This window comes from Xyrauchen texanus, chromosome 23 (assembly GCF_025860055.1).
Source record: "Xyrauchen texanus isolate HMW12.3.18 chromosome 23, RBS_HiC_50CHRs, whole genome shotgun sequence".
Taxonomy (NCBI): domain Eukaryota; kingdom Metazoa; phylum Chordata; class Actinopteri; order Cypriniformes; family Catostomidae; genus Xyrauchen; species Xyrauchen texanus.
Window position 1 is genome coordinate 12,046,017 of NC_068298.1, and position 24,992 is coordinate 12,071,008.

The 24,992-nt window shown below is 38.8% G+C and overlaps 1 protein-coding gene across 1 annotated transcript in view; it reads right to left on the reverse strand.

Annotated features, from left to right (window-relative positions):
• Nucleotides 1-1,861: 1,861 nt before the first annotated feature.
• LOC127617094 (5-hydroxytryptamine receptor 4-like) overlaps nucleotides 1,862-24,992 on the reverse strand; it is a 172,476-nt gene continuing 149,345 nt past the window's right edge. The window contains exon 7 of the mRNA XM_052088978.1: nucleotides 1,862-6,485. Coding sequence (XP_051944938.1) covers nucleotides 6,398-6,485 — 88 coding nt within the window. The 3' untranslated portion in view covers nucleotides 1,862-6,397. The remainder of the gene's footprint in view (nucleotides 6,486-24,992) is intronic.

Consider the following 24,992-nt stretch of genomic DNA (forward strand, 5'->3'; position numbering starts at 1 on the left):
TCATGGTGGTAATGAATATTGCCAATATTACATTAGAATCCATACTGATGCATAGTGGTGCGGATGCATAGACTGCAACAGTCTGGTTGCGGATGTAAAAATCCCATTCAGTTTATCCATGACTAATAGATTTTCAACAATAACTTATAAGCATTTAAAGACAGATCTACCATGAGCTTAGGTTGTTTATCGTTGCTTTCGTTGAAGTATCAGTCTGCATTATTTCAACTTCATTGTTTAAAAATTGTGTGTTCATAGCAGAATTCCTGGTGAATAAATACATAACCCATGGCCTACCAATCAGAGAACAACAAAGCCTGTGAAAGGAGCCCGGAGCGACCACCCACTCCCATGACGTGCTTCGAATGACACAAATGAGTCGGTCTCCATTCACCCTTAAACTAATTATATATTTGTACATATCTGAATATTTTGAAATAAAATTAAAATATAGTTTTTATACTTATCAACAACCTAAAATCAATGGTTTGATATATTCCCATTGTTTTTTTTTCAATTACATTATTTGCAATGCTTCATGGGATTGTAGTTCGTGCCCATGTAAAAGATGTTAAGTACACACTTGAATCTCTTGACTTTTTGTCCAATTTTTAAATACTTTTTTTGCCTCAAAACAAAGTTTTGAAATGTTGTGATTTACCTCGAAGCTGGTTGGTTTGATTCATGGCTTACAACTTTTTATGGATTATTTTATGAAGAGCAGATGTAAAAAAATGTATGGGAAATATACTTCCGGAACCAGATGGCTGAAAAAGAAGTACATCATCTGGATACTCATAGTACACTTATTTTGTTGCATTTTCAGTGTGAAATAATTGCACTACTTACACTACAGATTGGCATAGAATGCTGCAGAAGTGTGCAGTTTGGTATGCACCTACTTTTATTAGGCTACTGATTATGCATGGATTCTTTCTCATGTGTACATGATTTTCAATTTTTTCAAAAGAACCATTCATTTCTTAAGGTTTTTTTCCACTTCACAATTACTGAGCCTTTTATTGAGTGACAAGTATTATCTTTATGCACACACCCACACTTGGTATTGTTAAAGCATGTCCCTAAATCATCCATAGATGCCATAATGTCAAAGTCAAATATCAGAGAGTATGGCACAGGAAGGGCATGCAGGGAGCTTATAAAGCTGTTTATAGTCCATCAAATTGGTAAAGGTAAATCAGCTCTGGCAAAGGTGAATGTTGAGCTGCATGCTCTACAGGGAGCAGACCTGAGCAGTCTGCACCTCATTATTGCTGTGCTCACTGCCAGTTGTTTTTCAGAGTAAACCAATTGATGAATAATTAAATGTTGTACTTCCTTGTCTGAAGATAGCCTTATAGTTTGAAAATATAAATGTAAGTGATAGAGGAGAGCGGAATATTGAAGATATAGAGGCTAAAATCTTAAGGACAATGTCAGGATGCATAACAGGGAGACAGATAGGAATAATGAGCAATAAAAAAATAAGAAAATGAGTTTAAAATGATAGTCTTTATAAATGAGGAATTTGGATTGCTTTTACAGCTGTTTCTGGCAAAGACCACATGAAAAATTCCAGAGCACAAATATCTATTTAGTCTACTGTGCATATGTGGAAAACAAGATGTTTTCTTTATGCATGAAGCTTATCTGTCAATGTCTGTGAAAGTAAATACGGCCATGTGGAGAAGCATTTAACTCTTCTCATAATTACTGTCAGACATCACACTGTGCTAGTGTGAGTCCAAAAATACAATTCAACTTCATGATGAAAATGCTTAAGTTACATGTTGTCTACATTTATTTATGCATACACAAAAAACACACAACACAAATATTAACAACATCTCATAGTCTTTAATAATCATTTTTAGAGCTGTCACATAGCAACAGAAAAAGTAATACACGTAGCTCCTTGAACAAGAAGCCTTACATGAATATATCAATCTTAAATCCACCAAAATAAATACTGATTTTACAAAAGTTCTACAACTTGTTGGGTGATTTACAACACATGCATGCTTAGAACTTCTGCCTTCAGTGCTCTGAGGTGTTATAGAACAGTTTGTATGTGAGGTTATGCATGTTAGTTCTAAGGAGGCTGGAGGCATCAGGGTAGGGAACAATTTCATATGAAATTCTGACTTCAATGATTACCCTGAAGGTCCAGTATCTGGGCATGAAGGTTTTGGGAGAACTCTGAATAATTATTCTGTCATATCTAACACCACATCTTTTGGCCCACTCTTTTAGAAGCAATAATTCATGGCTCATATGAGTGTATTTGGTACTTATATGGCTACGGAGTACCACATTTCCTCCAAATCCATTCATATCCATCTGGGCTCATAACACAATATATTCCCTTTTCATAACTCAAGGGAGATCTGATTTCTGCTCTTAGCTAACTTAAAAGTCACTGTTATAAACCTCCATTCTAATTTAAACAAAGCGATGTGATCCAAACAGTAATTGACAGGAAATTGTGCAAGCTGTTTTCTCCTACAAATACTGCTTAGGGTTAAAGGAATAGTTTATCCAAAAATGAAAATTCTGTTATAATTTACTAAATGTTATGTTGTTCTAAACCCGTACGACATGCCTTGTTTAGTGAAACACAAAATTAGGTATTTATAGCAGAATATTATTATATAAGAAAAAGAGCAGCTTGGACAGTCTGCTAAACTTCTCCTTTGGAGTTCCACGGAAGTAAGAAAGTCATACAGTTTGGAATGACATGAGAGTGATTAAATGGTGATAGAATTGTAATCTTTGGGTGAACGCAACCTCTTTAAATAATGACAAAGTCCCTTAAAATTAAAGGATGCTACATAATTGAGAGTAAAAAATGAAAAATAAAGATCAATAATTTGAACATTATACCTAATCAGACCCCTGTGGGTGTCTGGCTTGCCAGGGAAATTCTTCAACTGTTGAAAAGCTTATATATATATATATATATATATATATATATATTAACCACTCTAGCATTTATTTGTGTTAACTTGCACAATTTCACTGCAAATCACAATGATCTGTACATCCTTGAGATGGTTGTGTAGGCACGACCATGAACATGTTTAATTGTAAAAAAAAAAAAACAATTAGCCTGGCATACAGCTTATGGACACTACTTTGAATGACACTGTGGAATTCATGATCAACGTTTGCTTATATACCATGCTGGAAGAAGAGATGCATCAGACTAAAGCATTTAAAGGAACAAACAGGCCACTATCAAATTTCTTGCATAAAAATATATTCCTATGTACAATAAAACAAAATAGACTTCAAACTAAACGCTACCTTTAGAAATTAAATATTAGCTGAAAAACATATGAACATGAAATAAGAAACTGTAAGTGGGCATTCCGTTGAACCGGGTAATAGCTAGGTTTGTTTGCAATTCAGGTCAGAATTACAACAAACATAATAGATGATTCTATTGGTTTATCAAATTTTAGTCTCTTTCTCTCATTCTGTCGCATATGTTACTTCATCACATTATCACACACATCACTCCGACAAATGATTACGATTATGAAAACTGATCACCAAAGTCATATTCATTCAACTTTCATCAAATATTAATATTCAAATAATATTGAAATATTAGTTTGGTCTGCAATTACATATTTATGATCAGAATACTGAATGACTTGTGGATACAATAATCTTTATATTATAAAAGTGCTACAAGTGCTTTATTTGCAGGAGAGGTTGCCATGAAAAATAATCAAGCGAATGATGCATGAGGATAGTGCTGACCTGTACATGTTTAATATATATTTTGTTTTAAGTATTATGTTGACGTTATTGTCAAAGACGTGTAGCTGTCAGTACTTCCCTGCAAAACAGCAAAAATTAAGCCCACCCACCCATGAAACCTGTTTGCACAAAAAAACTTAAAATATTTACATTTCTTATATCAATTCAAACAACAATTTGTGTTCCCATAAGTAATTCATTTTAGATAGAGAGGCACGGTTCAAGGTTTCAGACTGGCAAGTGCTGAAATTAGGGTATGGATTTGTTCTGGGTCAGTTCTGCTGTGTCAGGCTCTCTAAGGAGCAAATATATTGAGGCCCTCATCTCTAGGAGTCAGACTTATTATGGCACACCACTGCTTAGGAAGTTCTTAAAGAAAAGAATCAATTTGAAAAACAAAATCTATAATTAATCTTACGTTTTGTCCGTGAAATTAGATTCATCGAGCAGAATGTTTCGACTTGTGATGTCTTGGAAGCATTCTAATGAAGTACTACATTATGTATCCTTAAAGGTATAATTCACCCTAAAATGTAGATTCTATCGGGAAGACACGCAGGCTTGAGTGAAGTTTGAGATGCCATTTATTTGATAGATGTAAAACGGGAGGTGATGTCGCTCTCTTTGGCGTAGGCCCCGTCCGGCAGTCCGAGGGAGTTGTACCCGGAACCGTCATGTCCTGCCGGAGATAGGAGGCAGTGGCGAGGAGCCTACCCCCCTGTGGGACAGGGCTCAACTGGTGCTGGTGGGGAGGTGGAGGTTGCAGTGTTAGCACACCGAAACAGCAATGTGATAGATTGTGAGTGGACTTAAAGCAATGGCTTACGTGCGATTGGCTAGGAATTATCCAGCTAATGATGTGATTATGTACACCTGCTGGTCTTCCCGCTAGAACTACGCTCCACTTCCATTTCTGTCATTATTTACTCACCTTATAAACCTGTATGATATTCTTTCTTCAGTGAAACACGAAAGAGACATTTTCGGCATAAAATAGGTTTGTGTAAGGAACAGACTGAAATTTATGTCACAATGCACTGAAAATCTTCAAAGCTCTCAAATTTAATTTGCACATTTGCAGATTCAAACATGGTGCCTCAAGATGCGTCATTTATGCCATTGGTTTTTGTGTGTCTTGAGACTGATTTCATTACATAAAAGCATGAATTAAATTTGGTCACTCTCCACAGTCATTATATGGAGAAAAGCAGCTTTGAAGTCAGTCACATTGGCTTGGAACGATAAATAAATGACTTCTGCCTTCTTTTAAACAGTGAATAAAAGAATTTTCATTTTTGGATGAATTATGCCTTCACTACAGATTTCTGATCATTATTTTGCCCAAAGCAATTGCAGCCACTCAGCCTCAGGGTAACCTAAAGACATCTTCTGCAGTTTAAGACATAGTATCTGAAATGTGGCCCTGATTGCTGCCACCAAATGTTTTATTTGGAGAGCCCTGACACATTGTCAGTAACAGGCAGAGTCAACAGGCATCATGTAGCTAAAGCACTCTCACAAATTCTGTGCATGCCAGTGAATTGTGATGGGAAGCACAATACTGACCTGAATGGGAATGGTCACCCGTGGGTTCAAGACAAGCACATATGCCTGAACTAGCTAGGAGCACTAGTTTGTTGTCTGTGACCAGTATACCTCATTGATCAAAGAGCCTTAGAAGTCTTACAGTACATAAAGGAGCTTTCAATTAATATCAAGGAAATGACAAAAATGGAGATAATACGTTTCTCCCGGAAGGCCATTTTCATGTCCAGAAGAACAAGTTATTACCCTGCAAAAATCCTTGGTATAAGGATTCTGCATTTGAGTCTAGAACTAAAAAAAGAAGAACTAAATATATTTCACATGATGTTTTTATAAAATCATTTGGTGGTGCACCTTTGCAATAGATTTAATTTACCAAAAGGCACCATTTCTGCAGCTTTCCTCTTCATTCAAATGTGCACGCTTAATCTCAAATCATCTTTCACCTTCAACAGATAGAAAATGTATTCTTTCATGCTTTGATCTCTGACTTAAATCTGTTCTTTTCTCTTATTTAAGACTTTAAATTCAGCTGAAATTCCAAGTTGTTATAAAGCATCAGCTGTTGGTCTGAGATTTCATTGCTGAAAACATGGAAAGAAAAATCAATCCCTGAATCGTGCTACCAGCTGTACATCTTAATACTGTGTGTGTCGTGAATGTTTTGAGTCTTAACTAACTTTTCCTTTTAGAATATAACAAATCTGGATCTTTTGAACAAAGTGTCATCTTAGCTACCCAGTTTTTGTGCAGTACTTTTTAGAAAGTGCAATCCTGACTCTCGATCTAATCAAAGCCTCTCCAGATAAAGCTTGTAAGATGTTATTTGGTTTGGAAATAGCATTTCCAAACCAATGGAAATGCTATTTCCATTAACAATGGAAAAATGTATGTTCTAAAACATAGACCAAATACATTTGGCAACATTGTTCTTTCCTTCAAAGTTCACCAGCTCTTAAAGCAAATACTTCAGTCTGACTCCCTGTATGTGAGTCCTGAAATGCTCTGGCTGGGTCTGAGCTGCAGGCAGGGTGGTATGGAATGGCACCTTCCAGTGATGGTCCTCATTAGAGGGTGACCTGTGTCAGAAACATGATTCCTGGGACTCTGTGTCATTCTGTACTGACAGTTTCTCATGTTCAGTGTGGTTTCCATTGTGAAGAACTGAATACCTGAAATAACAAAACAGACAGACCTTTTTAATTCCACTGTAACAACATTTCAAAGCACATTTCAATCTCATATTTGTCTCTCTGCTTGCTTGTAGAAAAATGTTGAAGTGATCTGGAAGAGTTGATCAGCAGGTATGTTGCATTATACAGTATAATAACTCACATTACATCTAATGAAAAGCTTGGTTGACAAAAACCTCAAATATCTTTGGCTCTGGTATGCACACTTGATTTTGAAGAGTTTTGATAGCGCCACAGTGTTTACAGTTTCCATTGAATAAACCTACAAATTGCTTTCAATAGTTCAATCAAAAAGGAAAATTCTCTCATCATTGACTCACCCACATGCCATCCCAGATGTGAATGATTTTCTTTCTTCTGCTCAACACAATCAAAGATTTTTAGAAGAATATGTCATCTCTGTTAGACCATTAAATGTAAGTGAAAAAGTACATAAAGGCACCATAAATGTAATCCATATGACCCCAGTGGTTAAATCCATATCTTCAGAAGCAATATGATAGGTGTGGGTGAGAAATAGATCAATATTTTTTAACTATAAATCTCCACAATTGACAAGCCCTGACCAGTAGATGGTGATAATATGCCTTGCAGAATGTGACTTGCCAAAAAACAAAAGAAGAAGAATGTGGAAGTGAAAGTGAAAGAGATTTATATATAGAAAAAGGACTTAAATATCAATCCATTATTTTTTACCCACACCTATCATATCTTTATGAAGACATGGATTATACCAATGAATTCTTTTGGATTACTTTTTTGCTGCCTTAATGTGCTGTTTGGACCTTCAGATTTCTAGCCACATTCACTTGCATTAAATGGATCACCAGAGCTGAGATATTCCACCAAAAACTTTTGATTGTGTTCAGCGATGAAATCTGACATGGCATGAGGGTGAGTAAATGATGAGAGAAATTTTGGGTGAACTGTTCTTTTAAGCTGGGATAGGAGAAAGTATTTTAACCTTGAAAAATATAACACACTTCATCTTTATATCAGATGGAAACCTTAACAATTTGTGTATTTAGGCACCTTACAAGGAATGTCCACTCAATGAAATGGTTTGAAACTAGCTGAAAAAACTACATTTGTGCATCTAGATGACCCAGGTACAGTATGTCTTATTTTGTTAAATTACTGAAGCAGAACAAATTGCCCTGCTTTTGCACATCACTCAGCTTCCTCTGTCTGTAGCTACAGCAGCCATGAAGCCATTTCTTCTGGGCCAAGAAACAAAATCATTACAATCTTTATTCATAAACAAGCAAACTCAAGGCAATTCCAGTGGGGCAATTGGGCATGAAATTTACCTTGAAAAAAACAGATAAAAAAAGATACAAAAGAAAAACCTCTCTGAAGTCACCAATGTTCCGGGATTTAGAAAGGAAATGTGCAACAGCTTTTCAATGAAGCAGAGCCCAAAATTGCTGCCAGATTGCAGCTTTCTAACAGTACTGTTGGCCATAAGATGGCCCTGCACAAGCCAACCAAAGCATGAGATGTGTGACAAATTAATATCATCTAGTGCAAACTTACAATACTCCCCAATACACTTCAGTAATAAAATCTTGATCATGCTGGTACATCCAGTCTAAACATTAGCTGGCCGAATTAAAGAGAGAGCTCATTAATTTACATAAACATGAGCTTTGGGTCATACATACACAGAGGCATGATCTACATCACTCACTCTGAGGACTTATTCTCATTCTTAGATGCATTCTTAATTAAGTGTGCTTAGGCACTGTGGAAACTACTGTGCCAGTCACACAAGCAAGACAACACAGACCCCCACAGAATAATGGGAGAGAAACATTGGTGATTAAACAGGATAAATACATACATACATAAATATATAAAGTTCCATTAAACCATTGGAGACCCAATCATTGATATTAATCATATATATATATTCTTTTCCTCTTGAAAGTGTTTTGAGGAAGTTATTGGTTAATGAAATTGTGATTTTAATGCATATTTTGTTTAGGAGAAAATTTGGGGAAAATGTTTTTTAAGGTCACAACATTTCACCATTGTTAAAATTAAGTATACTGCACCATCTTTTTATTTATAAATCCCTCCCAGCAATATAGGAACTGAAATTTGGATGTCAGAGCAGCCCTCTGACACTCTCTTAAATTTAATGATCCTGGGATACTCCTTCAAGTCATTAACCCTCTTGTAAATTATACTGAAATGCACATTTAAAAAGAGATCTAAACTTTTGTAGCTTTGAACTTTGTATAGTTTCTTGATTTCGCAGTAAGCAAGAAGGCTGAAACTTAAGTAAGCTCAGCCATCCTGTGACGCTCAAAATCATTTGAAATACTGTTTTTGCCAATGACTGAATGGGATAATTCTGTGAATTAAATAAAAACTGCTTGACCAAAATTGTCCATCTGTATAATATTTTGAAAAAAGAATCTCATCTGTTTATTTAATGAGATTTAGAATTTTTTCTATTCATCATACTTTAATTGTTTTAAACAACGCAATTTTGCAACAGTGGGTGTCTGAGGGTCAAACATTACATTAACTTTTCCTACATATGAATAGGCCTATAAAAAGATAATATAGAATAATAGTAAAGAATAATATAATAAAAATATACTGTATATGTTTATTCACCTAAGTTCTGCTATTGCTTTATGGATTATCAAAAAAGACAATAGCTACTGTGTTTCCTTCCATCTTGTACTTTCTTTATGTGACTAACTGAATATTTACACATACTGTATATGGGAGGTTTATTATAACAAACCACCTGTTTTCCTCTTGCACCATCTGCACTGCTGCTTTGATCACCTCACTCTACTTTATTCACCAAACAAATGTATACATGCTGTTTGTATAATTTATATGACTGCTTAGTCAATTATTTCTAAATTAAGTAGATGATGTAAATTCACAGTCACCAAGCCATGAGGTTTGTAAGTTTCAAAATGTTTTAGTACACATCAAAGAAAATCATCAAAGAGTGTAACAGCAATGTGATCAGTAAATGATGATAACCTAATCAGTCCAGGCTTTTAAGGAATTAATGGCTCTCCACGCTTACTGATGTATGAAACCGGGAGAAGCTATGACCTAAAATGCCTACAAATTTAGATCTTAGGTCTACCATCTGCTCAGTCATGAAGAGCAACAAGGGAACAAGTAGCTGACATTTTTTAAAGTGAAAAGAAATGGCCAACAGTGACAAATTGTGTATGCAATTTTCACAATTATTGGTAGGGACAAATATAGGATTTTTGGACATAGATAGGGGCATGTACCATTCATAGTTCCCTCTAAGCTGCATGCATGCAGCACTTCTGATTTTGCTCCTGTGCAGATGGAAAAAACTATGCTGAAGGCAGACTCAAAAATGTGTGGAAAATGCTAAAGATTTATTGAATCTGAGCTAAATGAATGGACTGGAGTCCATCTGCATGTACACTGATTTTCAGAATGGAACTGAAGCTGTGAGCAAAAATATGCAGCAATGATTCATTTGTGAGGTATGGACCACATCCTACAGTCAGAAGCTCATAGTAGGATAATTTAAAACACTAATAACTGTTTCTAAACACATATGACAACCCACAGAGACCATGCATTATTATTATTCTGCCTTGCTTACTCTAGGTCACGACATATTTTGCCTTGTAATCTCTGAGAAATAAATTCTTTCTCAAGTTATTTTCAGAAATTAAGACACAAATATAACACAAATGCATTGTCTCCAGAAAACATAACAATATTAAATAACTCATTCTGGCACATGTAGCATTATATAAATTGTATAAAAAAATACAAGTGTGAGCCTACCAAATTGATATATATAGCCTAAGAAAGAAATCGTCATGGTTACTGTTGTAACCTATATTCCCCGATGGAAGGAACGAGACGTTGTGTCGATTGTAGTGACACAAGGGTCTCTTCGGAGAGCCTTGTGTACCTCTGAACTTGAGAAAAGGCCAATGTCAAGTTGGCAGACAGAATTTGCATGCCCCGCCCCCAGACATAGGGGTATAAAGGGGAGCGGGTGAGCGAATGTCAGAAAGGTTTTCACCAAGGAGCCAAATATAAGGTTACGGCACATTACAGTGGTAGGGATAGTGACGTAGCAAGGGGAACACAATGTCTTGTTCCTTCCTTCGTGGAACGGAGGTTACAACAGTAACCATGACGTTCCCCTTCTGTCACTCACTCGACGTTGTGTCGATTGTAGTGACACAAGGGGTTCCACTTCAAAATGCCATGCACTACCCATGTTACATGACAGCCAAGCTAGGTGCATGCAGGCTGCTGCGTGCTAGAAGCAGCTGGGTCAAGTGCACGTAACCCTCCCCAACGCCCAATAAAAGGTGCCATGGGCCAGTGCCCATGAGGATTCCACACTTCTCGTAGAGTGTGCTCGAACCCGCAAGGGGGGCACAGCCTGGGTGTGATAGGCTAGGGGATAGCATCAACAACCCTATGAGCTAGCCTCTGTCGGAGATGGCGTTCCCTTTCCACTGTCCACCAAAGCAGACAAAGAGCTGCTCAGAGCATCTAGAGCCCAGCGTATGGTCCACATGGATACGCAAAGCACGTACTGGACACAGCAACGAAGAGGCTGGGGTCACAGGAACCTAGGGCACGTAGCCCTGTCGCAGTCTTAGGATGAGTTAAGCATCTGCCAGACCAATCTCCAGGCAAGTGTCGCTGACAGAGAACGCTAGCTGGTCCCCAACCCTCTTGATGGAAGCGAGCGTACTCCTTGACCTGCGCCGTTGTGCCTCAGGGCAATGCCCATCTCGGGACTCAAGTATGAAGCCAGTGCTGAAGCGGTTTCACATGCATCGGCCCGAGCGGTGCGACCGTGGCTGAGATTGCCATATGCCCCAGGAGCCTCTGGAACTGTTTGAGAGGAACCGCTGTGCCTGGTTTGAAGCGAGCGAGGCACCTGAGCGCTGACTGCGCGCTGATATTGAGACTGAGTCTAACTCCAAGCCAGGAAAAGATATGCTCTAAACCGGAGATAGCTTGCTTTTTTCCCAGTTGACCTGAAGCCCCAAATGGCTGAGTTACATGAGCACCTGGTCCCTGTGGGTGCATAGTAACTCTAGGATGAGCCAGTCATCGAGGTAATTGAGTATGCGGATGCCCACTTCACGTAGCGGGGCAAAGGCTGCCTCTGCGACCTTGGTGAAGATGCGAGGGGACAGGGATTGGCCGACAAGGAGGACCTTGTACTGATACGTCTGGCCGTCGGACGCGAGCCTTAGGGAGGGTCGACGCCGAGGTAAAATGGAGACGTGAAGTACACGTCCTTCAAGTCTACCGCTGCGAACCAATCTAATGCAAACGCAGGTTATAATTTGTTTCTGCGTGAGGATTCTGAAAGGGCACAGTTCCTGCAGCACATCGGGATGGGGACTACCCAGGTGCAGATCTTTAAGTGCCTTGGCTTTGTGAACTTGCAGGAGAGCTATGGCAAGCAAGGTGGAGGCAGCCTGTCCAGTGGCGCTGTAGGCTTTTGCAGTCAGTGACGGCATTGTCCTACAAGCCAGAGGAACCGATCGAGTAGCCGTGAGGGGGAACGGAGGTTTCCAGTTCAGAGAACTATTGGTCTGTGTTCTGTATATGTTTTGCGAATTAGAGTGGCTCATTTATTATTTTGATATATTTGAAAACTTGTAGTCAGAATTGGGTCATATAATTAATACTTTTTCTACTTTTTCATTATAATATTCTTATTTGAGTACTTATTTACTTTATTTGATGTTATGTATTTATTATATTATATACTTTTTAAGTATACCTAGTACCTCCCAGCTTAGTAAATATCAGAAACATTCTTAGTATCTTAGGCAAAATAAAAATCTTTTTACGTTAATGAGGTTTTATTACGGCCTGGCAGTACAAGGACTGATTCAACATCTTGGTTCTCAGTTAATTAAATGTTTATGCTTCTGTTTCTTTCATTTTAGCTTGTCATTTTGTGCCTGGCACCACACAGAAGGGTGGGGTTGTGTTGGGCATTGTAGGGACTTTGATAATTCTGTTTATATATTTACTATGAATTGAATTAAAAGTTTGTTATAAATATTAATGTCAATAAATAAATGAATACATGAAAAGAAATGTGACATTATAATAACCAATTAATTTTCAAATGCCAGTGCCTAATTCAAGGTACTACCAAGGCATTTTCTGAAACCTGAGCAATGAAACAAACGCTGTTCACATAGTCAGTGTTTGGATTGACAACCCTATTTTCTAACAGGTGTGACTCTCAAATTGCCCTGTACACAGAACAGCATACCAGAAATAATGTCTATATAATCAGGTAATCAAAGTCAATCTTATTCTGTAACTTGTGAGTAATGCCTGTAACCATAGTGACAGATAAAGATAATAAATGAAGGCATCAAGCATTTTTGCTCTAAACTGACATTCCCAATGCTTTCATCCTATGATTTCTGAGGCCAAATCTATGGTTCCGACCAGGGATTTCCTTTCTCCTAAAACACTTAACATAACAACTCTGTGAGGTGAATTTGGCAGCCCTAACATTAGTGATTGACAGCAAAGTGTGAGTCTCATGCCATACATATGTCAATCACACAAATGCAGTTAATTTCATACAGTGCGCATCAACCAAACTCTCAAAAATTCGGATGTGATCGAAGCACTTTGTCACTTTGCTTATAGAATGCTGTTCTAGAACTGAACTGTGTATGAGCAGAAGTGTATTTAGCACTCCAAACAGGCCTGACAACCATATTATATGCTGCCGTGTGAATATTGCCATGATGTTTTTAAAAGATATGACGTTTACATAGGCAAATGTTGGCACAAAGAGCCAGGAAAGTGAACATTGTAGTCAACAGCTGGTAGAACAGGTCTACTCAATTAAAACACACTACTGTTAGAATCTGAACAGTAAAACTGAGCACAGACTAAAATGAATGGTTCCAAAATAACATAATTATAAGTAGAGAAGTCAAAGTAAAGCTATTCTTTCTTTAAAACACATACACATCTCATGAAGGTGGTGATATTGGAAGACATATTTAATTGGAGCACTAAACCCTGTTTATCAAACCGTCTTATCTGATCACACAACCTCAGTGTGCTATAGTTTGTGACATGCTCACTGTCATTTTAGAGTGATAGAGGCAGTCCAAGAAAATCTCCTCCCACTGAACTATTTAGGATTAACCAGCAAAGGCAGGGCAAGATAACTTTCTTTGCTGTCTGATACCATCTGCAATTCCAGGATTGCAGATGGTATCTCACTTTACAGGAAGAATGAGTAGGCAATCTATTACAAACTTATCTATTCAGACATATTCCAGTTCAAATCGGGTCATTGCAAGGCACTACAAAATTGTCCAATCACAGCGGCTGACATATTTCGGATCTCATTCAGTGACAAAATAACAGGCTTTACTCTGTCAGACCTCGGAAAATACTCATTTGATCTTTAATGACAACATATAACCTGCATAATACTGTGTCTACACTGATTTTGACTGGCGGCACTCTTGTGTATCTATGCAACTTCCAAACTGATTTCCATGCTGCTACAATGAGGACTTCCAAGGATGAAACAGTCGATATATCTGACAATGTTTGTCAGGTTCATGGCATTCAAAAGTTTAGTTTAAGACACTTATTATCAAGCAAACAAGATATCATTGGACACACCTGTATATTCCTAGTGTACCTGGCCTCATAGACATAGGCCTCATAACACAGTGTAACAACAATGACTTTTACTCCTTACGCATACATCACGAGTAAAATGGCAGATTATCAGTTCATAAACACTTACTTTTCACTCTGTTCCACGCAAAATGCTACCTTATGATATCAAAACACTTTTACTCTAGTCACTTCAAAAGGCCATTAAGTGCAATTAAACTGTGCTGTAGCTCAACTAATAGAGCATAGCACTTACAATGCAATGGGGTAAGAGTCCTGAAGAGCACAATCGTTGACACGTGAGAGTAAAGTGTCATAGAAAGAGACAGACAGAGAGAGAAAAAAGTGAATAAAACAAATCAGGCCTTAAAGAAAAGTGCCAGCGCCAACGTTTACCTTAGAAACATAACTTGTGTATGTATGTACTTCTTTGCAAGTCTGTCAGAACTCGGGCAAAGGACCAAGACAAGAAGGCAGTGCAACTCTATTTAGGTCAATGTGTGATCTATTTTTCCATTACATAAACAAGAGCACAATCTACTAATAAAATGTCAATGTTCCTCTGAGAAAGTGAAAGGTAAGACAAGCACAGCATCAATATATGACTGCACTCATGTATCTCAAAATACTCCACTACATGACAAAGATGGAATTGATCACCACCAATCCAAGCAAGAGAAATTCTTAACATTTACAGGATTAAACAAAAGGTTAAAACATGCAGCAAACACAGCATCAAACATTGACAAATTCCATCAGTTAAGAATAAGCAACTTGCACATGAATTATGGATCTAGCTGGACTAATCTATAATCAATGGGGAAAGCCTTGTAAGCCTTATAGAATGAGAGAGCAGCTGGTGTTTATCTGCCTCTACAGTCTCGTGATAGCTTATTCTGGGCATTCATAATTACGGAAGTGAATGCTTGTTTTGTATTTGTGAAGTAATTTTAACTAATACATCTCTCATTCTACAAGCTTAATACATTTTCCAAAAGAGAATGAATCTTCTGTTGTTTGATTTTCCTTTAATCCAGTGTTATATTCATATAATTTTATCAATCAGCCCTAGAGTTATTTATTATAATTCAAAAATGTATTTGAGAAATCATACACATACACTTTATAAATGGACCATATATCCTTGACAGCAATGATATTAATTGGGGAGAAAATGTATTATAAAATTGATAAGTAATCTCACTCGTGTCTCCTCTAGAATTTCAGAAGGTATCACAACGTCTCAAACTGTTCTTACAGCTGTCAAGATTGAAGAAAGTCTGCAATCAAAACTCAAACATATGAATTTTTTCAAGATCACATAATCTGAGCTTTAAATAAAACAAACAGTAACTGAGAGCTCCATTAAGTCTTGAGAGCAATCTGAGCATTTGCTCTTGAGAGCAAAATCATCTGCATATGCCACAGAAAGCTGATTCATAAACAAACAATCTCTAAATATATTTATATTCATTCCTTAAGGGGCGGTCACACTTGACTTTGAGCATGCAATTTTTTTTTTCGGACAACACAACGAACCAGGATATGATGCCACGCAGGAGGGCTTCTGGTGTAAGTAAATAATAACAAATTATAACAAATAATATTATATAAACATTTTTTAAATATATTGTCTACTCACTTTCCTGCAATATTAAAGCATGCAGCTTTAAAATATGTATTCTTTTTATTGAGCCAAGAGGTCAGGGTGTGACGTTTTGATCTTTTATTGGTTACGCGTCCTCTCGTCGTACGAATTCAAGGTTCAGAATTCACCAAGCTTGAACTTTGGCACACACTGTAGTACACAATTTCTTTGCATGAGCTTGCATTTCCGGTCTCCCGTGTTCGGATGTGTTTGAATGGGAGTCAGTGGAGTGCAAAGTGTAGTGTGAACGCCCCTTTAGATGTAGAAATTAAGGTCTGAATAATACAGAACACATAACGCATGGATGGCCCACTAGTTTAAGTACTTTAATTAAATACCTGGAAAATAAACCTCTCTTATCCTGCTCAGTCTTTTAAAAAGAATCAATAGAAAAAATCTGACTCCTTTAGAAAAAGTCTTTGACCTGCTCATTTCCTAGGAATTTTCTAAGACCATGAATCTAGGTTCATTTAGATTGTGCACTGTGGTATTTTATTCATCTGCTCTGAATGTCAGTCTTCCTCCTCTTACACAAAAGGCAGTGATGGAAACGACATCTTTACAAAACTGCATGCCATTCTCTTGAAGCTATTTTAATTTATTTAATTACAATAAATGTTTCATTACATAAAAAGCAGAAAATAATCCATGTAGCCAATAATGTATTCATCCTTTGCTAGAAATACTTTGAGGTTTATGAATGAATCAATAAGTAAGTGATTTCACAAAGGCAATTAACAAGGTTTTATGCTGGAAAATGTAAAAACAATATTTGAGACAATGACAGTATATATATTATATTTTCAGCAAAGTAATCTTTGGTCATGCATGTATTCATATGTTTCCATTTAAGATTAAGGTAAATAGAGTATTTTTACATCAGTATTTCAGTGTATTTGCTGGTTTAATCAATACCAGAGCACATGACACAGGGGATTATATACAGCAATAAAGATCTTTTTTTTATATATATATATTATATTGCTATGTAAATCAAACACAGACAGCTAAAACCCACTGAGCCCAGTTAACACATCTGCCTCAAAAGGTCACTGAACTAATGAAGTGAGAAAGAGAAATAAATAAGTAAAAAGACAAATAAAAATGGTTAATTACTGAATTCCTTGTGAAAAACTACACTACCCATAATTATGAAGAGGGATCTCTTATCCAAGAAGTAAGCTGTTACCATGGAAATGGGAACCACGGCAATAGCTAATGATGTAATCGAGTCACTTTAAAACAACTTACAATATATCTATTTTAGAATCATTTTTAATAAACTTTGAATATAATGTATTTTCTACTTGCACTGAAAAAAGGTTAACCTAAAAATGTGCTTCATGTGGTAACATCTAAATTAGCTAGTCTGATTCCAGTCAAAAATATAATTTAACATGTCTGAATCAAACTGATGTCATGATGTTACACCAACAAAATACATTTTGCTTAATTAATTAAGGGTTAGATCAGGTAGAAATAATTCCTTAATGTAACAATGGTAGGTCAACACTTGATACAGTGTCTAATTGGCTTCTGGTAAGAATTTTCATATTTTACTGTTGTTTCTGATTAATTTGAATACAAACATGTCATTCGTCACACTTTATGAATGAGTCATTCAGTCATCAAAGAATTTAAGATTTCTTTTACTTTCAAATATGTTTTGCTTTGAAGGTTGTAATGTTATGATTAATCTTGGAGCTGGTTGGTTTGGTTGATGGCTTAGAATTATTTTTTGAAAGTCCTATGGAGAAAATTTAATCTGTAACCAATGCAAGTGAAAAGGCAAACAGACAATGTTGCATTTTATTGTGCTGCATGTTTATTCCCTGTTACTAAATTGCATTGGATATGCCAATAAATACAAGTCACCTTAAGATGGTTAGTTAATTCAGCACCAAAGTGTTGGTTGTGGCTTCATGGCACAGCTGGACAGAGGGTTATGCAGAAAGCACAAATTGACAGACCACACTGCCACATTATAACAACAATTTGAACCCACAAGCCAGTTGGAATATAAACACACTCAACTTCATATGCTACAGCTGTGCACTGAAGCAATACAGAGGGTAAAATTAGGAAAGTATACAAATTCATAGCATAAGCACAAATGTATATTCTAAAAACTGCTTGGTCACACAAATTTAAATAGCAGGTGCTGTCTATCCAATCAGAAGCAGAATCGCACTTTACAAGTGCAACAGAGCAAAGACAAAGGAGAATAAGGAAGCTTTTGGAAAATAAACAACCAATAATAAAAAACAACTTTAAAGTTTGGCCCAAAGTCACTCTAAAATACTACTGGATGAAGGCAAGGAATGCTGGGCATGGCTGGACTCTCCCAAGTGCCTCATTATTCTCATTCAATGATTGCTGTTACAAAAACTATAAGAGCTAATAATGGAGCTGGGGATTTGTTTTGACTTTATAACCTGATATACAGTAGAAACAGCACTCAGCCACAAAACATCTTGCTCAATCTAATTTTGTCCCATTCTGCTTGACATAATGCACACTTAATGGAAATTAAGGAAATTAAGTTCCCCTTTCTTTTCAACTGCGGAGACTTCAGGTCATGTGGGCTGTTTGTTGTGAGTTATCCTAACATTGCATTGATCTGCTCCTCTTGAATCATTTTTGGTTTGCATTAGGAAGCTACAGCACTTTACACACACAGACAAACATGTTTGTTTTCTTTCATGGTGGGGACTCTGCACTGCACTGAAAGACACTTTTTATGGGGAATGTTGGATGGTGTCTACAATGCAGGTCATTTAAAGTTTTACTATTTACTGTGAGGATATTTAGTCCCAACAACATAAGAAAACCTGACCCATACACAGGTTTATTATGGTTTACTATTTCTACTGTTTCTATATAAAGCTATTATTATAATAATATAACTACACCTAAATACACTAAACCTAACCCACATACTAACTCTACCCCTAATAGAAAGAAAAAGTATTTACACAGTAAATGATAATGTCCCTCTGTGTCCCCATAAGGAGATTGTGTCACATTTAGTTCCCCTTTGGGGACAATTTTGTCCCCAAACAATAGCTAAGTAATTACACACACCTAAATACACACCGAAAGTGCCCCTTTATCCGGTAGTTGAGTTTAAACATATTAATATTTTGCATAAGCTCTGAAACACATTGCATATGGATATACATTTGAGCGTGTGCTCATTAGGAGGAAAGCAGGAGCTTGTCTCATGTAAACAAGCAATAAGCAAACTGCACTTCACTCATAATACTTGCTTCTCTTTTTAATGGTCTGATCCAAAGAGTTTTGTGCTAAAATGTTACTGATAAGATCTTTAACACCAGTGGGACTCCTGTAATTGTGCCATGCTTAAAGTTCAGTCATTATTAAAATCCATATACAGAGAACTCACTCTAATTAGGGAGACCTGACTCAACTTGAAATCGCTGGTTGCAAAATAGTTTATTAAACTAGATATCAACATTTTCTGAAGTGAATTTTAGTGGCGCTTGCCTGTGCAAAACTTGCCAGCGCTGCCACGATGCATTGGTTTAGGAGGTTGCAGGGCATTGCTATGGGGTTGCAAGGGTGTTCTGAGTGGCTGCTAGAGGATTGATAAGTGGTTTCTAGGTAGGTGGATTTAAACCCAATAACCCTTAGCACAAGGAGCTAAAAGAGATCTTACAAATAAATAAAGATAAGAATTTCAAATAAACATAAAAAAGAAAAAAAAGAAAAAAGAAACAAACAAACAAACAAATTAAGGAAGACAGAAACAAACAAAGTAAGGAATAAAATAAAATCACTTCCAGAATTTCTGGAAAGAGATAGAAAGTTGGAGATGTTCAGGAGAGAGACGCTGACAGTTCAGTGCATATGGCAGTACCATTCAAAGAGCTATGACAACCATCATGCTTATAGCTCTGTAAATGGCGCTGCTATCTGCACCACACAAGTTCTTCCTGGGGGTCTTCCTGTGGGTCTTTGCTGTATCTTGGCTGCAAAATAAATCCATTAATGGCCATGAAAGCAAAGAACACAAATCAATGTGTTATGCTAAGATTGTGCTTTTCCATTCAAAGGCATCGGAGTAACACTCAACTTAAGAAAAAAAATACCTTTCCCAGCTAAGTAAGTCAAAATGAAAATTTGTGAAACCAGGCAAAATAATTAGTAATCTATCAATAATATACAACTGCTCTAAAGCTCCCAAAATCAACACTGCAATCCAGCTGTTTACAGAAGCAAATGCACTGAGCTGAGTGACATTATTGAAAATTATTTCTCGAGTGGAATGATGTTCTGCCAGAAACCACTCTAGCTAAGCTTGTATTAAAACAAATGAAACATTGAATGATCTAATCATTTTTTTTTCACTTTCCACTGTATATATTTTTATCAGACAAATCCAATTAATCATCAAATAGGATAAAACCCACCCAAATTAACTGTAATGAGGTTCTTAAGATGGGTAAGGAGGAGGTGGGAACCAGCTGAACAGTCAACGTTAAATGGGGGGAGAAAGAGCGAGCAGGAGAGACAGAACAAGAGAGAGAGAGAGAGAGAGAGAGAGAGAGAGAGAGAGAGAGAGAGAGAGAGAGAGAGAGAGAGAGAGAGAGAGAGAGAGAGAGTGGCTTGCACGTTCCAGACGTCCGCTCCACCATGCCCTCGCCTCCACATTCCCCCACCGCCTGACTCAGGCTGGGGAAACATCCGGACTGCGGACCCCCCACCCCCATCCTTTCTGGATAGGAAGCCTGCGACATCTGTGCCTCTGTATGTGGACACCTCAAACTTAAACTGCTGGAGTGACAGATACCAATGGGTGATCCGGGCATTAGCATCCTTCATGGGGTGGAGCCAATGGTGTTGAGCATGGTCCAAACAGAGGGTGAATGGTCATCCCAACAAATAGTAGTGGAGAGTGAGGACTGCCCACTTGATGGCAAAGCACTCTAGGGTGCTATAATTTGTCTCTCTTCCAAGAGAGCTTCCAATTAATGTACAGCATTGGGTGCTCCTCCCCCTCCACCACCTGGGATAGTACAGCACCCAGCTCGATGTGTCCTTGTGCAAAACAAAAGGGATAGCGAAGTCATGGGAATGCAGAAGCGGCCTGCCACAAAGCACGGCTTTTACATGCGTGAATGCTTGTTAGCATGGCTCTGTCCACTGGACCGAGTCTGGAGCTCCCTTTCTAATGAGATCAGTCAGTGATAATGTCCGAATAATTAGGCACAAACCTTTGATAATAGACAGCCAGCCCCAGGAACTGTCTCACCTCCTTTTTGGTCTTGGGCAGGTCACAATCGCCACAGTTTGGGGCCATTTGGGGTCGCACCTGCCCGTGACTCAAGTATATCCAGATACCATACATCCACCCGCCTAATTACACACTTCTTGGGGTTTGCCATGAGCCCCACTCATCTCAGCAACTTCAGAATGGACCCCAGATGCTGCATGTGCCGCTGCCAATCATTACTATATATAATGATGTCATCCAGATAGGCAGCGGCGTATGCAGAGTGCAGTCTGAGGACTCGGCCCATAAGACGCTGAACCATAGCCGGTGCCCCAAACAAACCAAATGGAAAGGTCACAAATTGGTGTAAACCAAATGGTGTGGAGAAGGCCATTTTTTCACAGGACATCTGCATTAAGGGGATCTGCCAATATCCCTTTTTGTTTCCCCCGTCTCTCACTGCGAACACAGAAACAAGCAATTACCAGCAATTCATCTCATATGAGAACACTTAACGCTTTCTCTCTTTCCAGACGAACGTTCGACCATACCCTCGCCTCCACGTGAACATATAATGAACTAAGCAGTATTTTCCAAGTTAAAAAAGATGACGTCTTTCAAAGATGTAGTTCAACAAGGCTAATCCAAAGAAAAAATTTGAAAATGTATTTCAAAATACATAAATAAAGAATAATAAAAGATAAATGAATTACTAAATAACATAACAATTTTAGACTGCCAAGATTGTATTGTGATATTATATTATTTTCATAACATTTACGTTATTGAATATAACTGAATTAAATTGATGATGTTTGGATGGTGTAGCAGGACATCACTAGACCCATTTTACTGCAGTATAAATCTGCTTTGCCCCATAAAAATCTCAAGTTTGAGTTTTAACACTTTACTTTATTTGTCAGTGCATTCATTTAGATTCATAATCCTGGAATTTTTTTTATCTATCTAAATGCAGTTTAATGACAGTTACACGAGCAGAAAAGGTTTGAACATCAACCATAGCAAGATAAAATGTCTAGGTTACTATTGTAACCTCCGTTCCCTGATGGAGGGAACGAGACGTTGTTTCGAAGAAGCGAAGAAGTTCTTTTCCAATTCCTATTCCCTGTGGAGGCCACACCTGCAAAGGCTGGGGGTGGTAAAAAGTGGTGAAATACATCACATGGGTTTTCAGGCCGCATGTGGAGAATGGCACGGTGGTAGATCCTACCTGTTGAGAGGGAGGAGTTGCTACACACACGGCAACCGGGGGGCTGCAGGGACTGCCCAAGGGAGACGCAGATCCGCTTGCAAGGGGACTGTACTGCAGAAAATACACACAGGGGGATAAGTCCACACGGGGGCCCATACTGTGGAGCACCTATTCCAGTAGAGTAGTCTGAGTACTCGTAGTGGGTCTGGTAGGAATTCCACCGCTGAATTGAGGGCTAGAGAGGAGTCATCCAGGGAGCCGAGTTAGTGGGATCTCCAGGGATAAGAGCGCATGAGATCGCCTCAGTGGAGGGGAAAGCGCTAAATGCGGTACACCTGGTCAGTTGTTCCTGGTCAGTTCTATTGGCTCAGACCTGAGAGAACATGGATGAAACTGACTCAACCCTGAGATTGTAAAATCCCTTAAAGGTATTGGGTATTGCCCAACCCTCTGCTCTGCATATGTCTGCTAGGGAGGTGCCTTTGGCCAGTGCCCAAGAGGATGCCACACTTCTCGTTGAGTATGTTCGAACCCACAAGGGGGCAGGCACGACCTGGGTGTGATAGGCCAATGCAATGGCCAAAGCAGACAAAGAGCTGCTCAGAATGTCTAAAGCTCTGCGTGCGGTCCACACAAATATGCATGGCATGCACTGGACACAGCAACGAAGGGGCTGGGTCTGCCTCCTCCCGGGGCAGTGCTTGCAGGTTCACTACCTGGTCTCTGAAGGGTGTCATAGGAACCTTGCCCACGTAGCCTGGTCATGGTCTTAGGACGATGTGAGTGTCTGCCAGACTGAATACCAGGCAAGTGTCGCTGACAGAGAACGCTTGCAGATCCCCGACCCTCTTGATGGAATCAAGCACGATCAGGAGGGCCATGTTTAGAGAGAGGGCCTTGAGCTCAACTGATTCTAGTGGCTCGAAGGGGGATCTCTGAAGGCCCGAGAGGACCACTGAGAGATCCCAGGAGGGGAACAGGCTTGGCCAGGGAGGGTTCAACCTCCGGGCGCCTCTAAGGAACTTGATAATCAAGTCGTGCTTACCCAAGGACTTGCCGTCTACTGTATCGTGGTGAGCTGCAATAGCGGCAACATAAACCTTCAAGGTAGAGGGGGACAGCCTCCCCTCCAATCTCTTGCAAGAATGAGAGCACTGACCCGACTATGCACCTCTGTGGGTTTTTGGACCGTGAAGAACACCAATTCATGAACAAGTGCCACTTCAGGGCGTAAAATTGCCTGGTAGAGGGGGGTCTGGCTTGGTTGATCATGTCAAGCCAGTGTGGGGTCTTCCGCGTCAGACGCCGGAACACTCTCTGATGCAGCGGTGAGCTCATCATCCAGCTCGAGGGGCTCAAGGGGGATATATATGCAGATTGGCCATGAGGTGAGCCGCTGTCACCCCGAGCCCGGGCGGAAGACAACGAGCGTGTCGGAGGGCGGGTTGTTCTTGGGGACGTACCTGGAGAAACCGAGCCCGCTGCCATCCCCAAATCACCTCCATCGCCAGCCGGTGTTGTGACTCTATTTTTGTGTTTTACCTGCATATGTGCATGGTCAAGTGAGTGCACGAGTGTACGTGTAAAATTTATAGCGAAGTGGAAATTGAGCAGGTTGTTATTTCTCTCCCTACCATTGGCTGTGTGCTCCTATGTGAACTGTATTTGAATGTGTGTTATTTCTTTGAATAAGTTACCAGACCCAGTTCTATGTCCATGACTTGTGTGGGGTTGGTATGTTTTTAGATATTATAACATTTTTAAATAAAGTATTTTTGTATAGTCACGTCTCTGCTCTATCTCTGTGGGAACGGAACTGTGTGCCCTTATTGGGTTGTTATTTCCTTGGGTGAAACTCCCAAGGTGGTGTAGTCTGTGTTTAGCGGGGGTTGTCTTTATTAAATACTGGGTTACTTGGGTTGGACCCGCATCTCCTGACAGTGCTGGGAGACTTTGGCCCTTAACCCTTGTAGCTTTTACCCTCTTTATCATTAATAATATCCCCTCCCCCACTCTGTGGCGCCACACCTCCTTGTCGATCTGAGGCACAAATTTTCGAATTCTATTAGGGGCCAATGCTGTGGCGGGAGAGAGAGCTAACTGCTCTGGGATAACGGGTACCCTTGTTACTGAGTGTTGTGACTCTATTTTTGTGTGTTACCTGAATATGTGCGTAGTGAAATGAGTGCACGAGTGTACGTGTGAAATTATAGGGAAGTGGTCAAGATGTTATTTCTCTGCCATTGACTGTGTGCTCCTATGAATTGTATTTGAATGTGTGTTATTTCTTTGTTTGATTAAGCTACCAGACCCGGTTCTTATGTCAATGACTTGTGTGGGGTTGGTATGTTTTAGATATTGTTAAATCATTAATGTAAAGTATTTTTGTATATTCACGTCTCTGCTCTATCACTGTGGGAATGGAACTGTGTGCCCTTATTGGGTTATTTCCTTGGGTAAATACCAAGGTGGAGTAATCTGTGTTTAACCGGGGTTTAAGGTCTTTATTAATTACTGGGGTATTTGGGTTGTAGCAGATTTTCAAGAAAGAAAAAAAAAAGCAATATGAGTAATGGGGGCCTGTGCCCCAGTGGAGCTTTATGTCTAGCAATGCCCTGTGTAGCACAGACTAGAAAGAAAGCACTATTGTATTGTTCAAAGATGTCTCGAAGGCAATTGCAGAACTGGGTTTTAATTGCAGTAATTAGACAG